Below are 20,480 nucleotides of genomic sequence, written 5' to 3' on the forward strand. Positions count from 1 at the left end.
GTAGCCTGGAGAGCTTTTGTGGAATAGGTTTACTAATTAATAGATAAAAGGATTTCATAACCCCAGAGCAATGAAGTGAAGTAATATCTCATGCCATAATTTTTTTTCTTGCTCTTCATTGAGGTGTGTCTAAATTTATCAATCCACTAAACATCTAAATAAATGTTGTGCTGCCAGGCATGCCAAACTTGCCAAGCCCAGGATTACAGTAAATTGATCTTCTGGTTCCCAAGGCAGCCAAGCCCACTCAGTAAAACATATAAAAGGTGTCAGAAAGACGTTTAGGTTCAGAGGGGCTTAGACTTCTTCCCTCTGCTTTTTGCTTTTGTGGTTCAACTTGTTCATTTCTTCCATATTCTGCTTCTCTACATTTGCTAAAATGAAGAGGGTCCAGTCAATAGGCAGTAGGTCTGTAACAGGCAGTAGAAACTTTTCATCTGCCTCGCTTGGTGCTGGAGGTGGTGGTGGTGGTGGTGGTGGTGGTGGTGTTAGGTCCAGCTTCAGTTCATTCTCTGTGGCTAGAGGTGTAGGTGGTGGTGGTGGTGGTGGTGGTGGTAGTGGCTATTCACAATCTGGAGGCGGTGGTATGACTTCCAGAAGCTATTATAACCTTGGGGGATCTAGGAAAATTTCAATGATCAGTGGTAACCGTGGAAGCGTTGGTGGCTATGGGTTTGGTGGTGCAGGAGGAGGTGGAGCAGGCTTTGGAGCAGGTTTTGGTGGAGGAGCAGGTGCAGGATTTGGGGGTGGAGCGGGGGCTGGTGGAGGTGGGGGAGGATTTGGTGGACCTGGAGGATTTGGTGGACCTGGAGGATTCGGTGGACCCGGAGGATTTGGTGGAGGAGGCTTTCCTGATGGAGGCCAAGATTTTCCTGTATGTCCACCTGGTGGAATTCAACAAGTAACCATTAACCAGAGTCTTCTAGCACCCCTTAATGTGGAAATTGACCCAACTCTTCAAAAAGTGAGAACAGAAGAAAGGGAGCAGATCAAGACTCTCAACAACCAGTTTGCATCTTTCATTGATAAGGTAAAAAATACAAACAAAATAATTGCTAATTACCCCGATGTATGTTTTAGTTTGTATAACATTGTTACCTTTAACTGTATGTTGGAATTTTAGGTGAGGTTTTTGGAGCAGCAAAATCAGGTTCTCAAAACAAAGTGGAGCTTCCTGCAGGAGTATGGCCAAAAAGGGGGCACAAAAAGAAGCAACGTTGAGCCCCTTTTTGAGGCTTACATCAATAACCTTAAACGACAACTGGATTCAATAACTAATGACAGAAGCCGTCTGGAGTCAGAACTGAGAAACAACCAAGACATGGTAGAAGATTTCAAAAACAAGTATGTTTTCTATTTTAGAACATTGTCTAATTTGTCATATTGAAACTTTAATATGTTATCACTTTATAGAGTTGATTTACTGAAGACAAATAGACTGTTTACTTTGCAAGTGCATTTGCACTCTATAAGGGAATTATCCCCAGTGCTTAGTGAATGAGGTGGAGCTCTGCTGACTTCAGCAGAATCCCATCATCCAACCATGTGCAAGCAAAAATGTTTTTTTTTTTTTCTTGCCCGGTGCTTGGTATTCTTTGCATAGTAAAGCTGCACCACCTTAGCTAAGCTAAAGAAAAATTAAGTGTGCAACGTCACTTGCAAATATATTTATCTTTAGTAAAACAAGCCTTTGGATTTTCTTGAGAATAGGACTTTAGAATTACTAAAAATAACATATATTGTTTAGTGACTCAGGCTATCGTTGATATCATTCTCATTTTTCCATGTCTTTACTTTCCCATTTTTCTAAGGTCTCAGTATGCTTTTGTGCAATGGGTTTAAAATTATATGAATATGGCCTGTTACATAAACCATTTTATTATATAATTACATAAGTTATGTAAGATCAATTTAGAGAATCTCTTTTTTAGAATACTAACTATTTTTATAGTACATAAAGTTCCATGTAAATGAACAAAACAGTTGGCTTCTACCCCCCCCCCCCCCTTTGCAATGGAGCAATAGCTGTAAAATAACTGTAAAGTTAAAGTTTACCTGTGCAATTATGAATACGTCACACTGAAACTGATTGGTAGTATGTGTTTTATGTGCTTGTACCAGGGCTGCTGGAAACATTTATCAGTGATGTCAATGATGCCCTGGATCAAGCATACTTAATAATTGTACTCTTAATAAAACAGATATTAGCACATGCAAAGGATTGTTGGTTCAAATCTTAGATGGATTTTCTCATTTACATGCTTTGTGTTCATGTTTGTTAGGTGCCTAGCAGACAGTGTTTGTTTAATATCATGATACAAAAAGCATCTCATTAAGTAACTAAATTCAATAAGAAATATTTTTTTATTAATAGTATAACCATAGTAGGCTGCTATCATGAATTGATTTGTGATTCAGAATCAGGTTCCTACCTAGCCTATAGGAAATTGACTTTATACTTTGTCTATAGTAGGATGATTTTTTTCCTGACAGAAGCCAATCATAAATTACTTGGTCCCTTTACCATTCTTTACATAATGTTCTTACATAAGGACCTTCAAATGTTTATTGTTTGTAAAGCAAATGAGATGGATGTGCATTAGAATGTAACTGATATGCTAACTGCATAAAAATGATTTCATGTACATGTCCTAGAAGTTGAACCCCCATAGTTTTATTAAAAATATTGTAGATTCAAGGTAATGTAAAGTGCAATTAGCAGGTATACATAGCAGTCAGTGAGATCTCTGTTTAATTCAATCAAAACAGATTTCGCTATTTTAAAAATAAATGGAATAAAATCTGCACAGCCTTATCAAAGAAGTCTTGAAGTACTCATAGTAAAACCAAAGGGGTGTGTCGCATTCCACAGTAATTAGTTGCCTTTATTGTGCAAAGAAGCATTGGCTTATAAAGGTTGAAACAACCAGATGTGAGGCAATAGGATTTTTGGTTTGGTTATCGGGGTTGATTTATTAAAGGCAAAAAGGCCATTCACTTTGCAAGGGAATTTTCCCTTAGCTTACTGGTTAAGGTGCCGCCCAGCTGACTTCCATCATCCAATAGTGTGTAAGCAAAAATACAGTTTTTTTTGTTATATTCTTTGTAGGTGATTGAATATTTTTAGCAAAGTGAGTTTTAGCCACATTCACTAAGCTAAGGGAAATGGTAGAGTGACAATTCCCTTGCAACTGTCTTTTTGCCTTTAGTAAATCAACCTCAGTATCTAATGTGTTTTACAGTATAGAAGTTGCAGAACTTCCATACTTATTTAGGGGAGCATTAGAGGAATTATCTCTTGAAAAGACAGCAATAGCCAAGAGCCACTTATCTCCATACCGTTCTTTCTAAGATACAGCTCTTTGAAAACCAGGACCAGAGTACAATGGTATTGTTAGCTCAATGCTTGGGGTCAAAAAGCTCTCTTTTTCTAGTGCCCACTGTTTTCTGAATAGTATTAGGCATTGAAATAGGCATTGAAATAGGTACCCCATAGACTACTACTGCATGACTTATCTTATTCAAGAAATAGAAGTAGAAGTAAAAAGCACACACTGGAAGCAATGTGCTAATGGTACCACCACACTCTGGTCCTAGTTTTGGAGAGCTGTACCTTGAATAGACAGCATGGAGGTAAACTAATTACACTTTTATAATGATCTCCCACTTGCCACTGTCCTTATCAGATAACATTTCTGCAGCTCTCCTTTAAACATGCCACATGGACACATTTTTCGTCATTTTATTATTGTAGACCATGAATTATTACTCTGAGCTTATTTTATAGCAAAGAACAGTAATGGTGTGTGGTGTGCTTGTCAACCTAAGTTGTGTTTTTGTAAAAGGTTAGAAAATAAGACCTTAGAAAACTTAGTTTGCTATTGCAAAGTATAAGAGGCTCTGTGCAATTCCACAGCTTTGGTCATTCTCATCCAAAGTAATTTATTTTCCTATACTTTGATGCCTTTGTCTCTTCTACAGGTTAAAGTGTTATATTTTGCAGCTTACTAGGCCTTAGTTGTGGTGTCTACATTTTCTTTTTCCAAACTTTTCTTTTTTTTTTTTTTTGTCCAATGACTTGACCAGTAAAAACACTTCCAGATCTAGGATAACAAAGCTCACCTAACTGTATCAGGACAACAGAAAGAGGATAGAATTACAGAACTCCACCCCTCTCCTCTTCTTTGTAACATAGATGGGTGTGGCACTGAAGCCCTCAGAGATAGCTGAGAACAATGTAACTGATAAAAGTCAGCATGGGTACAGGAAGTTATCAGCTCACAATATTTCTAGTAAAAGCAATAGCACTTATTAAACAGATATCACAAAAAACTTTCAATGGTTTAATCACCAAACCAAAAGGGACCAAGTAAGAGAAGTTCATAGTTAGGGGTTACATACCCTTTAAGGACTTTTTTCTTTACAATCTATTTACATTTTAACTATGTTATACTTCCTGATAGGTATGAAGATGAAATAAACAAACGCACAACTGCAGAGAATGAATTTGTGGTATTAAAGAAGGTGAGTAATGCTAAGTTAGGAAAAAGATTATGGAAGAATAATACCAACACTTGCAAATATTACTTTATGTGTTGTAGATCATAATAGCAATGCTATATGCCATGAAGATCATGTTGTAGACACTATTTGTACAATGTCCTAATAAGTTGACTCTTCTATAGGATGTGGATGCGGCATACATGAATAAAGTGGAATTGGAGTGTAAAGTGGATCAGTTAACCGATGAGATTAACTTCCTGAGAACCCTTTATGAAACGGTACAGTTGTCCAATGAACTACTTAGTGCTTTATCCATATACAGTAATATATGCCTCTTTGATATAAATGCTCCAAAAATCCCAGCTAGTTGAACATTTTATGCAGAGTATTGCCTGCTTCTTAATCAGCTGAGAGAATGGCACACCCAGTTTAGATATAAACATCTAGTAATTATTACTGTCGTCTAACAGAGCATGTCAGATGTATGTTTATTAAGATGTACTTATAAATATATCATTAAAGAGAACTTGTTACGGGTCTGCCAGTTTTTACAAGCTTCGTGCACACATGACCTCCAGGCAAACAGCTAACTACACGGATAAAACGCATACAGTAGATGCAAGCTGTTTTACCTGCTAAAGGATTTGTATTTCTGTCCATTCAGTTCTGAGATTTACACAGCTTTGCCACACCGCACAGCCTTTGTCAGACAGTGTAGGAGACCTGATTATTTTTTACTGTCAGTAAGTAACAATTACCAGTCTTGTCCCTCCCCCAGCCTGTCAGTGGACAGGGAAAGGGAAATCAGCAGGCCCATATCTCTTTTATTCTGATCTCTCCCCCTGTGAGCATGCTCCAGGTTAGCACATAAGCCCTACATCGCAGCTGATGTGCTGCTTCTCCCTCTCCCAGTGTGAGCTAAGTTTTACAGTGGTCTGCAAGAGGCTAATAGCAAGTAAAATTTAGGTGCTTACACTGCCTGCATTTAAAAATGCCTTTATTCATCTATTAATGATTGTAAATCTTAATGTGTGTTTTTTTTTTATATATGCTTGGAGTTCTTCTTTAGAGTTAAACTGCAGGTAGTTAAAACACAGCTGGAATACATATATGTATGTTACTGTAGCTGCCAAAAGATTTGTAATTCTGTTTAGCCAGCATTGTAATTTGGGCACATTACAGAGCAAGGTCCTGCCAATCTTGTCACACCCATGTAAACAGCACTGCAGTTGATCAATATAACCTGGCCAAGGACCCGTCCCAGCCTGTGGCTGAATAGTGAATGGGAAGTAGCTCATTGATTAGATGACCCCTTTGCTCTCACCTCTTGTCTGGAAGGTCTCTGTGTTAGACTGAGAACACTGTAAAGCACTGGAGCTTGATGGCTTACAGTCCCTTTATCTGATGAAGGTATATGGAGATTTAGATACATTTACAAGCTGTATGTAAAAAATGCATTTGTAATGAATCATAGCTTAATTTGTTCTTTTTATATCTGCCTGGAATTTAGCTTTGCAAGAGGACGCAACTGTACGCATCCACCTGTGAATCCAGCTGGAGAATCCCACTGGATTCTTGCTGCAGCTGGCACTATAATACCCTGTGAATGAGGTCTTAATAAAATACCATGCCTTCGCTAGACATAACCCTTATTATTCAGCCTTCCGTTAACAAGTGATCGCAACCACACTGACCACCTTTGCAGCTCTCTGCATAACATCAAAAAGCTGCAAATTAAGTGGGTGCAAATTAAGTGGGTGCTGGAAGACTTCCCTCTGCCAATCACTGTGATTGTAGGTCTGAATAGAGAGAATATAACTGTAATATGCCCAACAGCTCCCACATACTGTAAGTCCCAATCTGATTAAGGTCCAAGCCTAGGATCACACTACTGCTGCTGCATAAACATGCATTTTAGTGCATTTTTATTTGCATTTTAATGCTTTTTTTGTAGGAGGAGTTATTAGGCACCAAACCATGTCAAAAAACACAACAAAATGCATTTTTCATGTGCTCTCATTGAAGTCTAAGGGGCAAAAATACAGGATGCTGTGCTAAAAGAAGCACCTGCACCTTTTAAAAAATCCCACTGCACCATAGAGAAAAATGTGATTTCCAATGTTGTACATTACAGTGCGACAACAGACGTAGGAGAAATTGCAAATGGGGATTAATAACATATATTATTATTATTATTGGCCCTGGGGCAAATACCAACCTGGAATGTATCCATAGGTGTGTGTAAGGGGTGTGCCTGTGCACACCCTAATGACTACGTGCATTGCCGATTCCCCCAACTGCCCTGGCTTCCCCCATGTTGGCCCCCCCCGCCCTGCATTGCTGCTGGCTTCCCTCCTCCCCTCTTCCCGCAGCTACTGCGGGGAATGTTTCAGGGTGGTGAGTGAGGGAAGGGGCTAGGAAATATGTCATTTGCCAGCACCTTCATTTTCTAAATGAACACAGTAAACACACTCACTCGCTGTGTTCATTCATAACTGGAGCATAGTAAACTGTGTTTACTATGCTTCAGTTTGTGAATGAACAGGAAGCCGCTCAGCACAGATCACTTCCCAGAAAGGCGTGTGTTTGAGCTTTGGGATACACACCCTAATGTAATAGGCTGCATACACCTATGAGTGTATCAATATTATTTACTACGCCCCAATGTAAGTTATATTTTATTCCTGTAACAAAACATACATAAATGTAGAGATATATTTATGCCCTTACAGGTTTATATTGCAACCTTCTCTTTAAACTTTTGCTAAAGTTCCATGCACGCTTGTGTATTCATTTCAGGAAATGAATGAACTTCAAGGACAGATTGCGGATACCTCTGTCATCTTGTCTATGGACAACAACAGAAGTCTGGATCTCCAAGGGATCATTAATGAGGTTAAAAATCAATATGAGGAGATTGCCCACAGGAGCAAACTTGAGGCTGAAAACGCTTATGCCATGAAGGTAGGTGAAAAACATGAAAAACGGATTTACTCTGCTGCATGAGGCATCATCTAAGGTCTAATAGCGCTCACAGTGTTCTGTTAAATTGTGTTCTTCTTCATCTGTGGCTGCATTTCCTTACAGCAGACCAAAAAAAAAAAAAAAAAACCCACAAAAAAACCTCACTTTGTATCTACTTGTATTGACAAAAATGGGAAGTGTTAGAAGTTTAGCACTTTATTGATACTAGCAGAACGATTTTGGGTGTAGGGTATTGATTGTTGGTGCTACATCTGATCTTTTTCCTGTAAGGATGAATGAAACTACTACCAAACTTGTACCTTTGATGGGAGTCTCTGGTCATATGACTGGGCTTGAGGAGCTGTCTTGGGACATTAGTTCTCAGCATGTATGTCACCAATTTGCATAATGATAATTGTCATATACTCTCCAAAAAAAACCTACAACCAAATCATTTTTCAGGTTGAGGCAGTTATGGCAAATCTGTCTGCCTTTGTTCATCTCCAATATATGGTGGATTGATTGGATTAGTAGTTTAAACAAGGAAGATAAGATTGTTTGTGCTTTCTTTTAAGCAGACCTTGCTTCAGAAAAATTGTGTGGCCCCCATAGTAACATATTAACTAGTTCCCATCCAGCCTATAGTCAAATGACGGCCGGGCCCAACATTTGTCATTCTGGATGGACATCGCCATGCTGTGGTGCGATCTGTCACTGGCTATGTCCACCTGACACAGCCGATGACAAATCATTGTGTTGGCCCGCTGCCGGTACCGTGTGATCACTGTGACCAATCACAGCAGATCACATGACAATTGTAAACGATGAATGGATTTGATTCATGCCATTCATAGTGTACAATTGTGTTGCTAGCTGTGATTGGTGATCCCATAGTACAAACAGGGCCAATCATAGCCCATCTATACTATGTAGTTAGCAGTGGCCAATCACAGCTAATTACAACAATACACACTGAATGAATTTGTTTAATTCAGTAAAAATGGTTGCTTATAACAGTGAAATTCACTAGTATAAGCAATCATAATGTGTAAAAAAAAAAATCCTGATCACTTCCCCAGTGTAGTACAGTGTTACTATGGTAACACTGTATTGCTCTGGTCACAGTGTGTTAAAAAAAAATTGTAAAAAAATGGAAACAAATGTAAAAAAAAAAAAAAGGAAAAAAATGATTAATTGTTTTTTTTTTAAAATACTGTCACCAGTCAGTGTTCCTAAACACTGCCACACCAGTTATATGATGACGCTGTACTGCACTGGGGACAGCATGTAAAAAAAAAAAAAAATTAGTAAAAACAATTTTATTTAATTTCCTAATTTTCCAAAAAATTTGGACAAAAATGTACAGCTTCGAAAAATTTGCCATGGCTCTTACTAAATACCTTTGCGTGTCTATTTTCCAAAAAGGGGTAATTTGAGGGATATATATAATGTCCTGTCGTTTTCAGGCCTTAAGAAATGAGAGCCCGTCAGTACACCAGGAGTGATCCATTTTCAGATATAGATACAGTATATATATTTACCATAGTTTCTGGATTCTATAACTTACCTACACACAAAATAATATACACTGGTTTGGGTTATTTTCACCAAACAAATGTTGCAGAATATAGTTTAGCCTAAATTTATGAATAAAGATGATTCATTTGCAAAATGTTTTACCAGAAACAAAGAAAAAAATTTATTTTTTAAAAATTGTTGTATTTTTTAAATTTATTTAGCAAAAAATATAAAACCCAGTGGTGATTAAATACCAACTGAAGAAAGCTCTATTTGTTTAAAAAAAAAATGTCATATTGGTACAGTGCTTTTGAATGACAATTACAGTGCAATTGTCATTCAAAGTGCAACAGCACTGAAAGTTGAAAATTGGCCTGGGCAGGGAGGGGATGAAAGTACTAGTGGATAGAACATGTTGTTTGAGGCAATTTTGACTTGGGCACCTTTACAAATGATGTCTTGCAGCTTTTGGACATGTGTGATACATCTAACCATATTTTCCACATATTTTTGTTCAGTTCCAGCAACTAAAAGATACTGCAGGACAACATGGCAGTAGCTTGAAATCCAGTAAGACGGAGATAGCTGAGCTGACCCGAGCAATCCAGAGACTAAAGTCTGAAATTGAAAACGTGAAGAAACAGGTGAGCTATCACATAAATTATTTTGGTGAAGCATTCATGAATCAGTCACTCAGAAAAGATTCATGCTATTCATGTTATACTTTAGAACTGATTGATCACTCTGGTTTTGCTAGTGTGCCAATCTGCAGACAAGTATCTCAGAAGCTGAAGAGCGAGGTGAGCTTGCTGTAGCAGATGCCAGAAAGAAGCTTGATGAACTCAATGCTGCGCTCAAAAAGGCAAAGGAAGACCTGGCAAAGCAGATCCGTGACTACCAAGAACTGATGACTGTGAAGCTGTCCCTGGATATTGAGATCGCCACCTACCAAGCATTGCTGGAAGGAGAGGAGTGCAGGTGAGTTCTAGTTAAAAACTCTTAAAGGCATGACACAAATTAGAGAACTAGTTACAACAGAAATATGGGCTATTGATGAATAATTTTTGATATTCCCCCACCTAATCAGTGCTAAAACTGTGTAGGTTTGAATAGCGAGTGATTAAGGATAATGTTATGGTTGTAGTCTTTACTTACACCCCAATACAAAAATAAACTTTTAGAAATGAAAAAAAAAAACACATTTTGTGTCTTAAAGACTGCCTATATTCTGAGAATCTATAATGTTTTGGAGTTAATTAATTGTATGAAAATATATTGCATTCCCGTTTCATAGCTACATATAACTACATTTCTTGTCTCTGTTAAATTACAGGATGTCTGGAGAGATTGTGAATAATGTTAATATTTGTAAGTATACAGAAGTTGATTTGTAAAAGTTTTGTTAAAGTGCAGTGCTTGAAAATATCCCCTATAATGCAAATACCTCTCTCTGCAGCTGTGGTGAGTGGCTCCACTTCATACAATATTGGAGGAGGAGGAGGAGGAGCAGGAGGAGGAATGTCCATGGGAGGCGGTGGAGGAGGCGGATATGGATCTGGTGGTGGAGGCGGATATGGATCTGGTGGTGGAGGTGGATTTGGATCTGGTGGTGGAGGCGGAGGATATGGAGCTGGTGGTGGAGGCGGAGGATATGGAGCTGGAGGTGCAGTATATGGAGCTGGAGGTGGAGGATATGGAGCAGGAGGTGGTGGATATGGAGGAGGTGGAGGATTTGGAGGAGGATCTTCAATGAGTATGGGAGGCGGCAGAGAAGAGTACAGTGTTGGAGGTGGCAGTTTCAGCTCTGGAAGTAGACAAGGCCCTGCCATCATCTCAAAAACATCTACTGCATCTTCAAGCAGAACATCATACTAGACACAGCTTAAGCTAAATATCTTCAACACATGTTTCTTTCCTGTCTGCTAAAATAGCCTGACTTCTTCCACTAATCACCACCCACAAACCACAGATCCACACAATCATATATGGTAACAGCAATAAACCTTTCAAAAATGGTTTCCAGGTTCCAGCTTCCATTATGTTAAGCTGAAGTTGAATCTCATACTTTATCTGTTCCAACACTGAATAAAGTTCTTACATTATGCAGTTAGAATTAACTGCATAATCCTTCTCCCACCATCACTATATCTGAATACCTGTCAGGGTTCCTATGATAAAGTTTTATGAACATATAGACATTAGCACAAAGAAGAAGAACAGCTGGACCCATGTGTGCATATTCTGCTCATAGGAAGGGAGCAATGAAAAATACCAAAGATGTCACCCTACCACATATTTTTCTAGAAGAATTCAAGCTGTTACTAGATGCCTACAATACTTCCTCATAGCTCCAGAGCAAAAACAGGTTTTGTGTGAACGTGCATCCTCCCTGCCCTGTCTGGTCTAACAGTTGAAAGAGACAAACATAGCACACTGCCTTCAAATGAACTAATGTATTCAGGGGATAATGACAAAATTTCATAAGACCATAGAGGTAAAACGAATAAACCAAACATTGTTTGTTATCTTTATGACCAGCAAAAGTGCATCAGCATTAGCAAAAAGCAGATGAAGATTGTTTGGAGTCATTATGTTATGGAAATAATACTACTGATGCATGCATACTAATAATTCTCTATGTTCCAGTATACATAAACTTACATTCACACGGGAATTTTTATTTTAGGGATGAAAACTACATGTACTTTCTCTGAACTACTAACATTATGTCTGTGCTATACCTTTCCATTTCTCTACCAATTTTTATAAATCTAGAGCATGCCATGATTATTGTTAGATAATTGGCCCCATTTTGAATAGTAAAGAACATCAATATTATTGAATGATTTTCTACATGTGTATAGTAAACATTCTGCTTATATCACTGTACCATTTTAAAATTGTTATTCCTTTTGGATATTGTTTAATCTTCTGAACTGTATGTGCTGTTGTCTAATAAACTGCATTATTAACTCAAATTCAATATGATTTGATTATTAGTTGTTTCCACCTTATTTTTGAATTCATGGGCAATAATAATACAAATGCAACATGTATGTTACCTAGGTTATGTAGACTGTGGTGGAGATGGAGGTAGGTCAGATTCTAAAAAAAAAGAAATGGGATAATAGCATGAAATGGTTTAATGGGCATCAGTCACAGCTTTAATTGCCAAATATAGTTCCATAATAAACACTAAAGATTCACCTTGTTTTTGTGACTTCAAACCTACATTCTTGCAGAAGGCATGGCTCTGGGAGAAATGTCAAATGATATGTTACTGTAGCACATTTTATTTAGGTATAAGTGTAAATTTAATATAAAACACATTTTCCTTTACTTTAAATGTTCTACATGACACTCTCAAGCCACAATAAAGTGCATATGCCATCAATTATAAAGCAAAGGTACACACAGCTGATCCTTGCCAGTTGCCACACCAGTACTTCCTTAGATTTCTTACATTTTTTTATCACCATTGATGCAAGAAATAGGAATTGGTACCCTGAGCTACACTCACCACTGTTTGCCTAATTCAGCATACATTCAACCAGAGACAGGGCATTTGCAGAAGGTATTTTATTCAAGAATAAATAAGAAAAAAAAACATTTTTTTTAGATTTGGATAGAAATGCTAAGAATTTAGAGCCAATGTCACATCCAATAAAAAGTGAGGGTAAATCTAAAATTCTGTGCTGTCTCCAGCACTTGAATAGAGGGGAATCTTCCAAAGGGGAAAATTGTTCCCATGACAACTGTCTAGAGGGGATTTCTATCACATTGGAAAGATGTGCTCTCCCTTCCTGTTAAGTCAACAGAACAGGGGGTGAAACAAAATCTCCCTAGTGAAACAAAGATGACAAATAAAAAAACTGACAGTGGTTTAAAGTCTCCCCCTACTTAATCCAAAATGAAAAAAAAAAAAAAGAAAAAGCTTTGGCTTTAGATATGTATTTAATGTGTTAGCATTTAAAGTCTCCCCTTATTTTATTCATAAGGGAAAAAAAAAAGCTTTGGCTTTTGATATATTTTAATGTGTCTGAATTTTCCACCTTCCTTTACCGACACCTCTAATCCTCTTTGTGTTTACTATTGATTTTATCCACACGACTCTCTGGTCAATATATGTGACATCTGCGGAATTCATAAGTCTCCATCAAATAGACCCCTGAAGAAAGGTGATCGCACTTGAAATGCATTGGGTTCTTTGGAGTATCCGCCATGTTTTCAGTCACTATTCCTTTGTATGACCTCCCATTGTAAGCCGTGATCATTTTTACATGTTACACAGAGACATTGCAGTCTCCTATTTTTTTGTCTCATTGTGTATAATAAAATTGTTCTTTACTTACAATTATCATATACGCTTGTATTTTTTGGATGTTTGGTTGCCCACATAGTTCCACTCCCTAGGGGGTATCTTTTTCATGCATATGACTTTGGGGACGATGGCCACCTACATCTAAGACTTGTATGATGTGGTAGTACTTTTCTATTTTAATGTGTCAGCATGTATTACCCATGGTATATATCATAGGTAAAAAGGCGCTGGTAATCTTAATATATCACGTGTTATAAAAATTAATAAGTGATTTAAAGTGTAATATATGTGATTAAAAATTGCTACAAATATATATATGATCTACTATTGGTGCAATTAGCAAAGAAAAGTGCATACCAGTGCAATTTCAATTCAGAAGTGTTTGTGCTTCTCAAAGTAAATTAATCCACAAAGGTGTGGATCAGTGAACCAATAAATAGATATATAAAGAATTCCATACAAAAATCACATATAAAAATATAAATATATAAATGTGCTCCAAGTAGTGTTTAAGAGTCCAGGCAATAGCATGCAATCAAAATTGTGCTTGGTGGATTCTTATTAATCCCTTCACAGTGCTCCAGGTGCTGGGATGTGACAACCGTCAATTAAGAAGTGCTTGTGATTCTCAAAGTAAATTAATCCACAAAGGTGTGGATCAGTGAACCAATAAATAAATATATAAAGAATTCCATACAAAAATCACATAAGGATATATAAAAAAATCACATAAGAATATATAAAAAAGTATAAATATATAAATGTGCTCCAAGTAGTGTTTAAAAGTCCAAGCAATAGCATGCAATCAAAATTGTGCTTGGTGAATTCTTATTAATCCATTCACAGTGCTCCAGGTGCTGAGATGTGACAACCGTGGCCTCTTACCAGCTAGCAGCAGGTCACAAGGACCCCCAACGCCTGCGATCCCTTTATTGGGTGGATCAAACCTCTCCTCGATTGCTTGGATCTCTGGCTCCTATATTACTCGAGTTGGACCATGTAGTCCCCCCATACACATAAAGATATAGAAGAACAAATAGCCTCCAATAGTGAAATACTGTTTTATTCTCCAAAAAACATACACTATAAGGTGACAATTAGCCTCTTACTATTTGTTGTGCCCTCCTGGCACTGGGCAATTCGGCAGTACAAAATCGTTTTTTTGGGTCTTAGGAAGATATTCTCCAGGGATCTGCAGCACCCTGTATCTCCTTTCCCCCTTCTTTGTATTGCGGCGGTGGATGTGTATCCCAGCCTCTGTTCCGAATGCCTCTGTAGGTTACTTCCGGGTTAGCATTGACCACAATGCATTTCGCTTAACGAGCGTCCTCAGGCAGTCCCTGCCTGAGACTGCCTGAGGACGCTCGTTAAGCGAAATGCATTGTGGTCAATGCTAACCCGGAAGTAACCTACAGAGGCATTCGGAACAGAGGCTGGGATACACATCCACCGCCGCAATACAAAGAAGGGGGAAAGGAGATACAGGGTGCTGCAGATCCCTGGAGAATATCTTCCTAAGACCCAAAAAAACGATTTTGTACTGCCGAATTGCCCAGTGCCAGGAGGGCACAACAAATAGTAAGAGGCTAATTGTCACCTTATAGTGTATGTTTTTTGGAGAATAAAACAGTATTTCACTATTGGAGGCTATTTGTTCTTCTATATCTTTATGTGTATGGGGGGACTACATGGTCCAACTCGAGTAATATAGGAGCCAGAGATCCAAGCAATCGAGGAGAGGTTTGATCCACCCAATAAAGGGATCACAGGCGTTGGGGGTCCTTGTGACCTGCTGCTAGCTGGTAAGAGGCCACGGTTGTCACATCTCAGCACCTGGAGCACTGTGAATGGATTAATAAGAATTCACCAAGCACAATTTTGATTGCATGCTATTGCTTGGACTTTTAAACACTACTTGGAGCACATTTATATATTTATACTTTTTTATATATTCTTATGTGATTTTTTTATATATCCTTATGTGATTTTTGTATGGAATTCTTTATATATTTATTTATTGGTTCACTGATCCACACCTTTGTGGATTAATTTACTTTGAGAATCACAAGCACTTCTTAATTGACGGTTGTCACATCCCAGCACCTGGAGCACTGTGAAGGGATTAATAAGAATCCACCAAGCACAATTTTGATTGCATGCTATTGCCTGGACTCTTAAACACTACTTGGAGCACATTTATATATTTATATTTTTATATGTGATTTTTGTATGGAATTCTTTATATATCTATTTATTGGTTCACTGATCCACACCTTTGTGGATTAATTTACTTTGAGAAGCACAAACACTTCTGAATTGAAATTGCACTGGTATGCACTTTTCTTTGCTAATTGCACCAATAGTAGATCATATATATATTTGTAGAAATTTTTAATCACATATATTACACTTTAAATCACTTATTAATTTTTATAACACGTGATATATTAAGATTACCAGCGCCTTTTTACCTATGATATATACCTATTTATTGTTTTATTACAATTAAAAGGGCAGCAGGTTAAACAATCTTTTATTTAAAGGGCCAGGCGCCTTCTCTTTTCTTTTTATATGTATTACCCATGGTATTACAATTGGAAGAAAATCAAGTGCCAGTAACTATTTTTTTAAACGGAATTATGTAAAGTGGAAGTAAACCCTCCTATTGTTTTTAGCCAGGGAAGCTTCCATCTTGGCCTCTGTTTAACCTACAACTGCCATTGTGCTGCACACGTGATCGGTTATGACCCCAGCTATTGGATGGTTTGACAGTTTGGTTGAGAGCACAACCAATGGTAGTGTTACATTCCTTGCACGTTCCGGAAATGTAACTGTTTTTTGAAACCCTTAAATGGATGGGTTTACTTCCGCTTTAAAGTGCAAGTAAACCCTCTCAGCCAAGGAAGCTGCCATATTGGCCTCTGTTTACTCTTCAACTGCTATGATACTGCACATGTGATCAGTTTTGACACCCTCCATTGGATGGTTTGACAGCACAACCAATGTGCATGTGCTGGGAATGTAACTGTTAAATCAATGGGTTTACTTCCACTTTAAGATTTTTTCAAATTAGAAAGGAACAAAAATACAACCATAGACATCACAACATGTCCAATGGCGAAAAAGGCTTCACAGAGTGTGTAGTTTTAAAGGGACTGCATGGGTATGTTGTTCCATCATGGCACATGAGCCTGAGATGTCACCAGCTTCTACAGAAGTAAATATCTTCTAAACATTCAGGAGATATTTACAGTACCTACATGTAAGCCTTATTATAGGCTTCCCTCTATGTAAAAGATAAACAGAAGACTTTGCTACCACTTTAACATATTCATATTCATCAATACATCATTGAATAAATTATTTTTAAATGCAGAAAGTGTAACTACTTGATTTTGACCTGCTATCAGCCTCTTGCAGTTCTCTGTACAGCAGATCTCAGACTGGGAAAGAGTAGATAGGGAGCCAGTCAGCTGTGCTGTAGTGGTCATGTGCTTACAAAGAGCATGCATATAGGGGGAGAGAGCATAATGACAGAGATATTAGCTCATCAGTCTGCTGCTTTTCCTTTCACTGTTCTTCCATTGACCTGAAAGACCTGCAAGCTCTACCTAAGTAAACTTAAACATGGGTGGCCAGCATTAACCACATTGTTCAAGCACCTTGTGGTGTGCTATTCTCCAGCGACGTGAGGTTCAAGCTCCCCAAATCCAATCTAGTACCCTTATGTTCTTCCCCTCTTTTTCTGGGTCTGGCATCTTCTTGCTTTGCCAATTAGGCAGGCACTCATGATGATACTTCTGTGCATGTGCACTTGTCACCTGGCTACATTTGCTCAGAATGAGCCAGGACTGTACACTGTACTGCACGTGCACTGTGGTCAGTTAACAGATAATAATAATAATACTAGCAGACTAGTCTCCTGGTAGACTTATAAAGTTTCTTCCACCACTCTACATGTTGGCAAATTTTTATATTAAAGGTTTAGTTCCTCTTTACCTGTAGCAGAGAAAAATCATATCTTCTACTCTTCTAGACAGGGTTGTGCTGGGTGAGGTAAATTTCAGGACTGGGTGAACTGAAATTTACATGTTTTGGCAGGTACAACAGCTTCTTATATGTCATATTTCATCTGTTTGTCTGGAGTTGCACTTTCTAGATGCAGTCTGGGGATCTGGTGCATATAAAGGCCAAATACAGATTGTCCACAAAAAAAGAAATCGGGTGCATGGTAGAAGAGACCTTGGTAGAATTAAAAGCCTTATTGGGAACCACAGCTGCTCTTATGAATCTCCAGGGTTGGAGAATAACACCAGTCAGCAAAGGGAAAAAAGCGCTCTGGGTTCAGGCTTATAAGAGATGAATAGTGATGTAGTACACAGTCTGTAACAAGTTCACTTGGAAAGTGTGACTCTACACAGCAACTAAATGGTTAACACCACAAAGTTTATTGAGCCACAGTGGGACAAGTAAAACCAATGACACATAGAATTGCAAGGCTATGCCTAACATATCCACTAGATGGAAACAACCAGCAATCAGGCTGGGCCTGTCTACTTACCCGGCAAAGGGGTTGGAACTTTCATCGTTATTGTGTTCCTCCCATGTAAATCATTTTTATACTCGTTGACGGTATGTTTATACATTTCATTTTTTTCATCATTTTTTATATTTTTTTATTTATTAATATTATTTATTATATTTTATATTTATATTTTTTCAAATATTTGTCCTGGATCCTTCTAATTAAGTTGCGTCTACTTGGGATGCAGCAGGTGATTAGTCCGCCGGTTACTCGACAAGGCTCTGATGTGCGACACATGTTGTCATGGTGGCGGGACCTCTCTGCTTTTGGCTTGCCCTCCCCTGCCAGACCACTTCCTGGATCTGAAGCCTGCCTCCTGGGTGTGGGGTTTGACGTGATCACCGGCCGCACCTGCTCGGTCAGCTGTAATCCACGGTGTCCCATCACCGCTTCTTTCCCCCACCAGCCCATATCTGAAATTCCATCCGGATCTCTTGGGCACCAGAGGGGACTTTCACACGGACATCATCAGCACCTATCACCTCACCTTGGCTCCCACACTGCTGCCGGGCAAGTAGATAGACACAGCCTGATGATTGCTAGTCGTTTCCATCTAGCATAGACTTTCAATTTTATGTGTTACTGGTTTTACTTGTCCCACTGTGGCTCAATAAACTTTGGGGTTTTAACCATTTACTTGCTGTGTAGAGTCACACTTTCCAGATGAACTTGTTACAGACTGTGTACTACATCACTATTCATTTCTTACAAGCCTGAACTCAAAGCACTTTTTCCCTTTGCTGACTGGTGTTATTCTCCAACCCTGTGGTTCCCAATAAGGCTTTTAATTCCACCAAGGTCTCTTCTACCAGGCGCCCAATTTATTTTTTTTGTGGACTTTTCTTTCTCCTTTGGTTTTAACCTAGATAACTTCTTCAGTTTTTCCACAGATCATGTGGTCTATTGTCTCACCTGCCCTTGTAAGCTTCTCGATGTTGGCCGTACCATCAGGCCCATGAGACAATGCTCTGGCAAACATGCAGTCTTGTGGAGGGAGGATGTGACCAACATAGTGTACCGCGACACTTCTTGGAGGTTCATAGCAAGTTTTCGGTGGGCCTCTGAGTCTGGGTGATAGAGTCTCTATCCAGAGATCTGTCTGAGGAACTTTTCTCCAGGTTGTGCTTACGTGATACTTTCTCGATATATACTCTGGATACTCTCGCACCTTGAGGCCTAAATGAAGAATTGGATATCCATACTGTACTGTAATCTGCCCTGTCAACATTGGTTTTGATGTTATTATGGACTGTTCTTCACATAAATATATAAATATATATATTTACACACATATATTTTTATAATTTTTTTTCAGGTAATCCCACCCTTCATATATCTCCTAGATCACTCTCTAGATCTCTGTATCAAATGTGGGAACAACAACATTTATGATGAAGGTATACTGGACAGCCACTCAAATATACAGTGAATATTTAAAATGAACAGACACACCAAGAGCAGTTTTGATAGAAAGCATAAAACAAACTTTACTGGACATCAAAATACATAAAGCTTCTTTACACGTAAATGTTACCATAAACAATACACCAAATAACAAAACTTAAACATACAGTCCTATTTCCAACATCCCAAAGAAAGGTCAAATAATACTGAAATCTGGCAACGGCTTGCACTCGATATCTGAAATAAGACAATGAGGTCTTTGCTGCATGTTTCTATAACTCCAAACAGCGAACCTTCCCAAAACGAACCTCCCTTCCCCCATGCTAGAGACTCTATTTATAGTCCTGTATACCAGAGACCACCCACAGGATGTGGTCATTCCTTTTGACCACTCACAGGTCGTCTTGTGAGTGAGGTCATAAACACATGGTTGCACTTCCCCCCACAAGCACATGGTGTGTACTACATCACTATTCATCTCTTACAAGTCTGAACCCAAAGTGCTTTTTTCCCTTTGCTGACTGGTCAAATACAAATTGACCTGGGAGAAGCCTTAAAGGATAAATTCACCTTTCCAGAAAAAATAATAAATGCATATATTTTTGCAGAAAAAAATGCACATGTATTATTTTTTTTTAAAGGACCTAGGAAGCATTCCACCTGTTTCCATTGGATCAGGGGTGCAATGTCAGGCTTCTTCAAACAAACCCTGCAACTTTCTGTCTGTACCTTCATACATGTTGTCTTTTTGAAAGCTGTAGAGATTGTGAATGAACTACAAGAGCACACATCAGCACCCTCGCAGTTCATTCAGAACTACAAGCCATCAGCCACAGTAGAGTGGAGCTCCGCATGGCAATGCTCTTTTCAAAAAGTGACAGGGGGAATGGTGAGAGGATCCCCTGTCTGCTGTCACACTAAGTGGGGAATTGGGGGAACTTGTGGCAGGAGCTGAAACATATTACATGTTCCACCCTAAATACTGATGGAAGAATAAACATTTTCCAAAATATTAACTTCTAGTGGAGTTTGTGAGGTAGAGAAGGAAAGAGCATATGTGGATTTTGGAACTGTTTCCTACCATATTGTGTGTAGATAGTACTAGTGATTATCTGTTTGCATTTTTTTACTATGAAGCATAGCCTGAAATTTTCCGACGTTACTATATTTTACACTTCGGTAAGC

General features: G+C 38.4%; 1 protein-coding gene across 1 annotated transcript in view; it reads left to right on the top strand.

Annotated features, from left to right (window-relative positions):
* LOC309545287 (uncharacterized protein) overlaps positions 1-20,480 on the top strand; it is a gene marked incomplete at its 3' end in the record, with an annotated part of 724,166 nt that overhangs the window by 451,337 nt on the left and 252,349 nt on the right. The window contains exon 10 of the mRNA XM_082244424.1: positions 729-1,030. Coding sequence (XP_082100550.1) covers positions 729-1,030 — 302 coding nt within the window. The remainder of the gene's footprint in view (positions 1-728; positions 1,031-20,480) is intronic.

Source organism: Pelophylax lessonae, assembly GCF_965119305.1.
Source record: "Pelophylax lessonae genome assembly, chromosome: 2".
Lineage (NCBI taxonomy): Eukaryota > Metazoa > Chordata > Amphibia > Anura > Ranidae > Pelophylax > Pelophylax lessonae.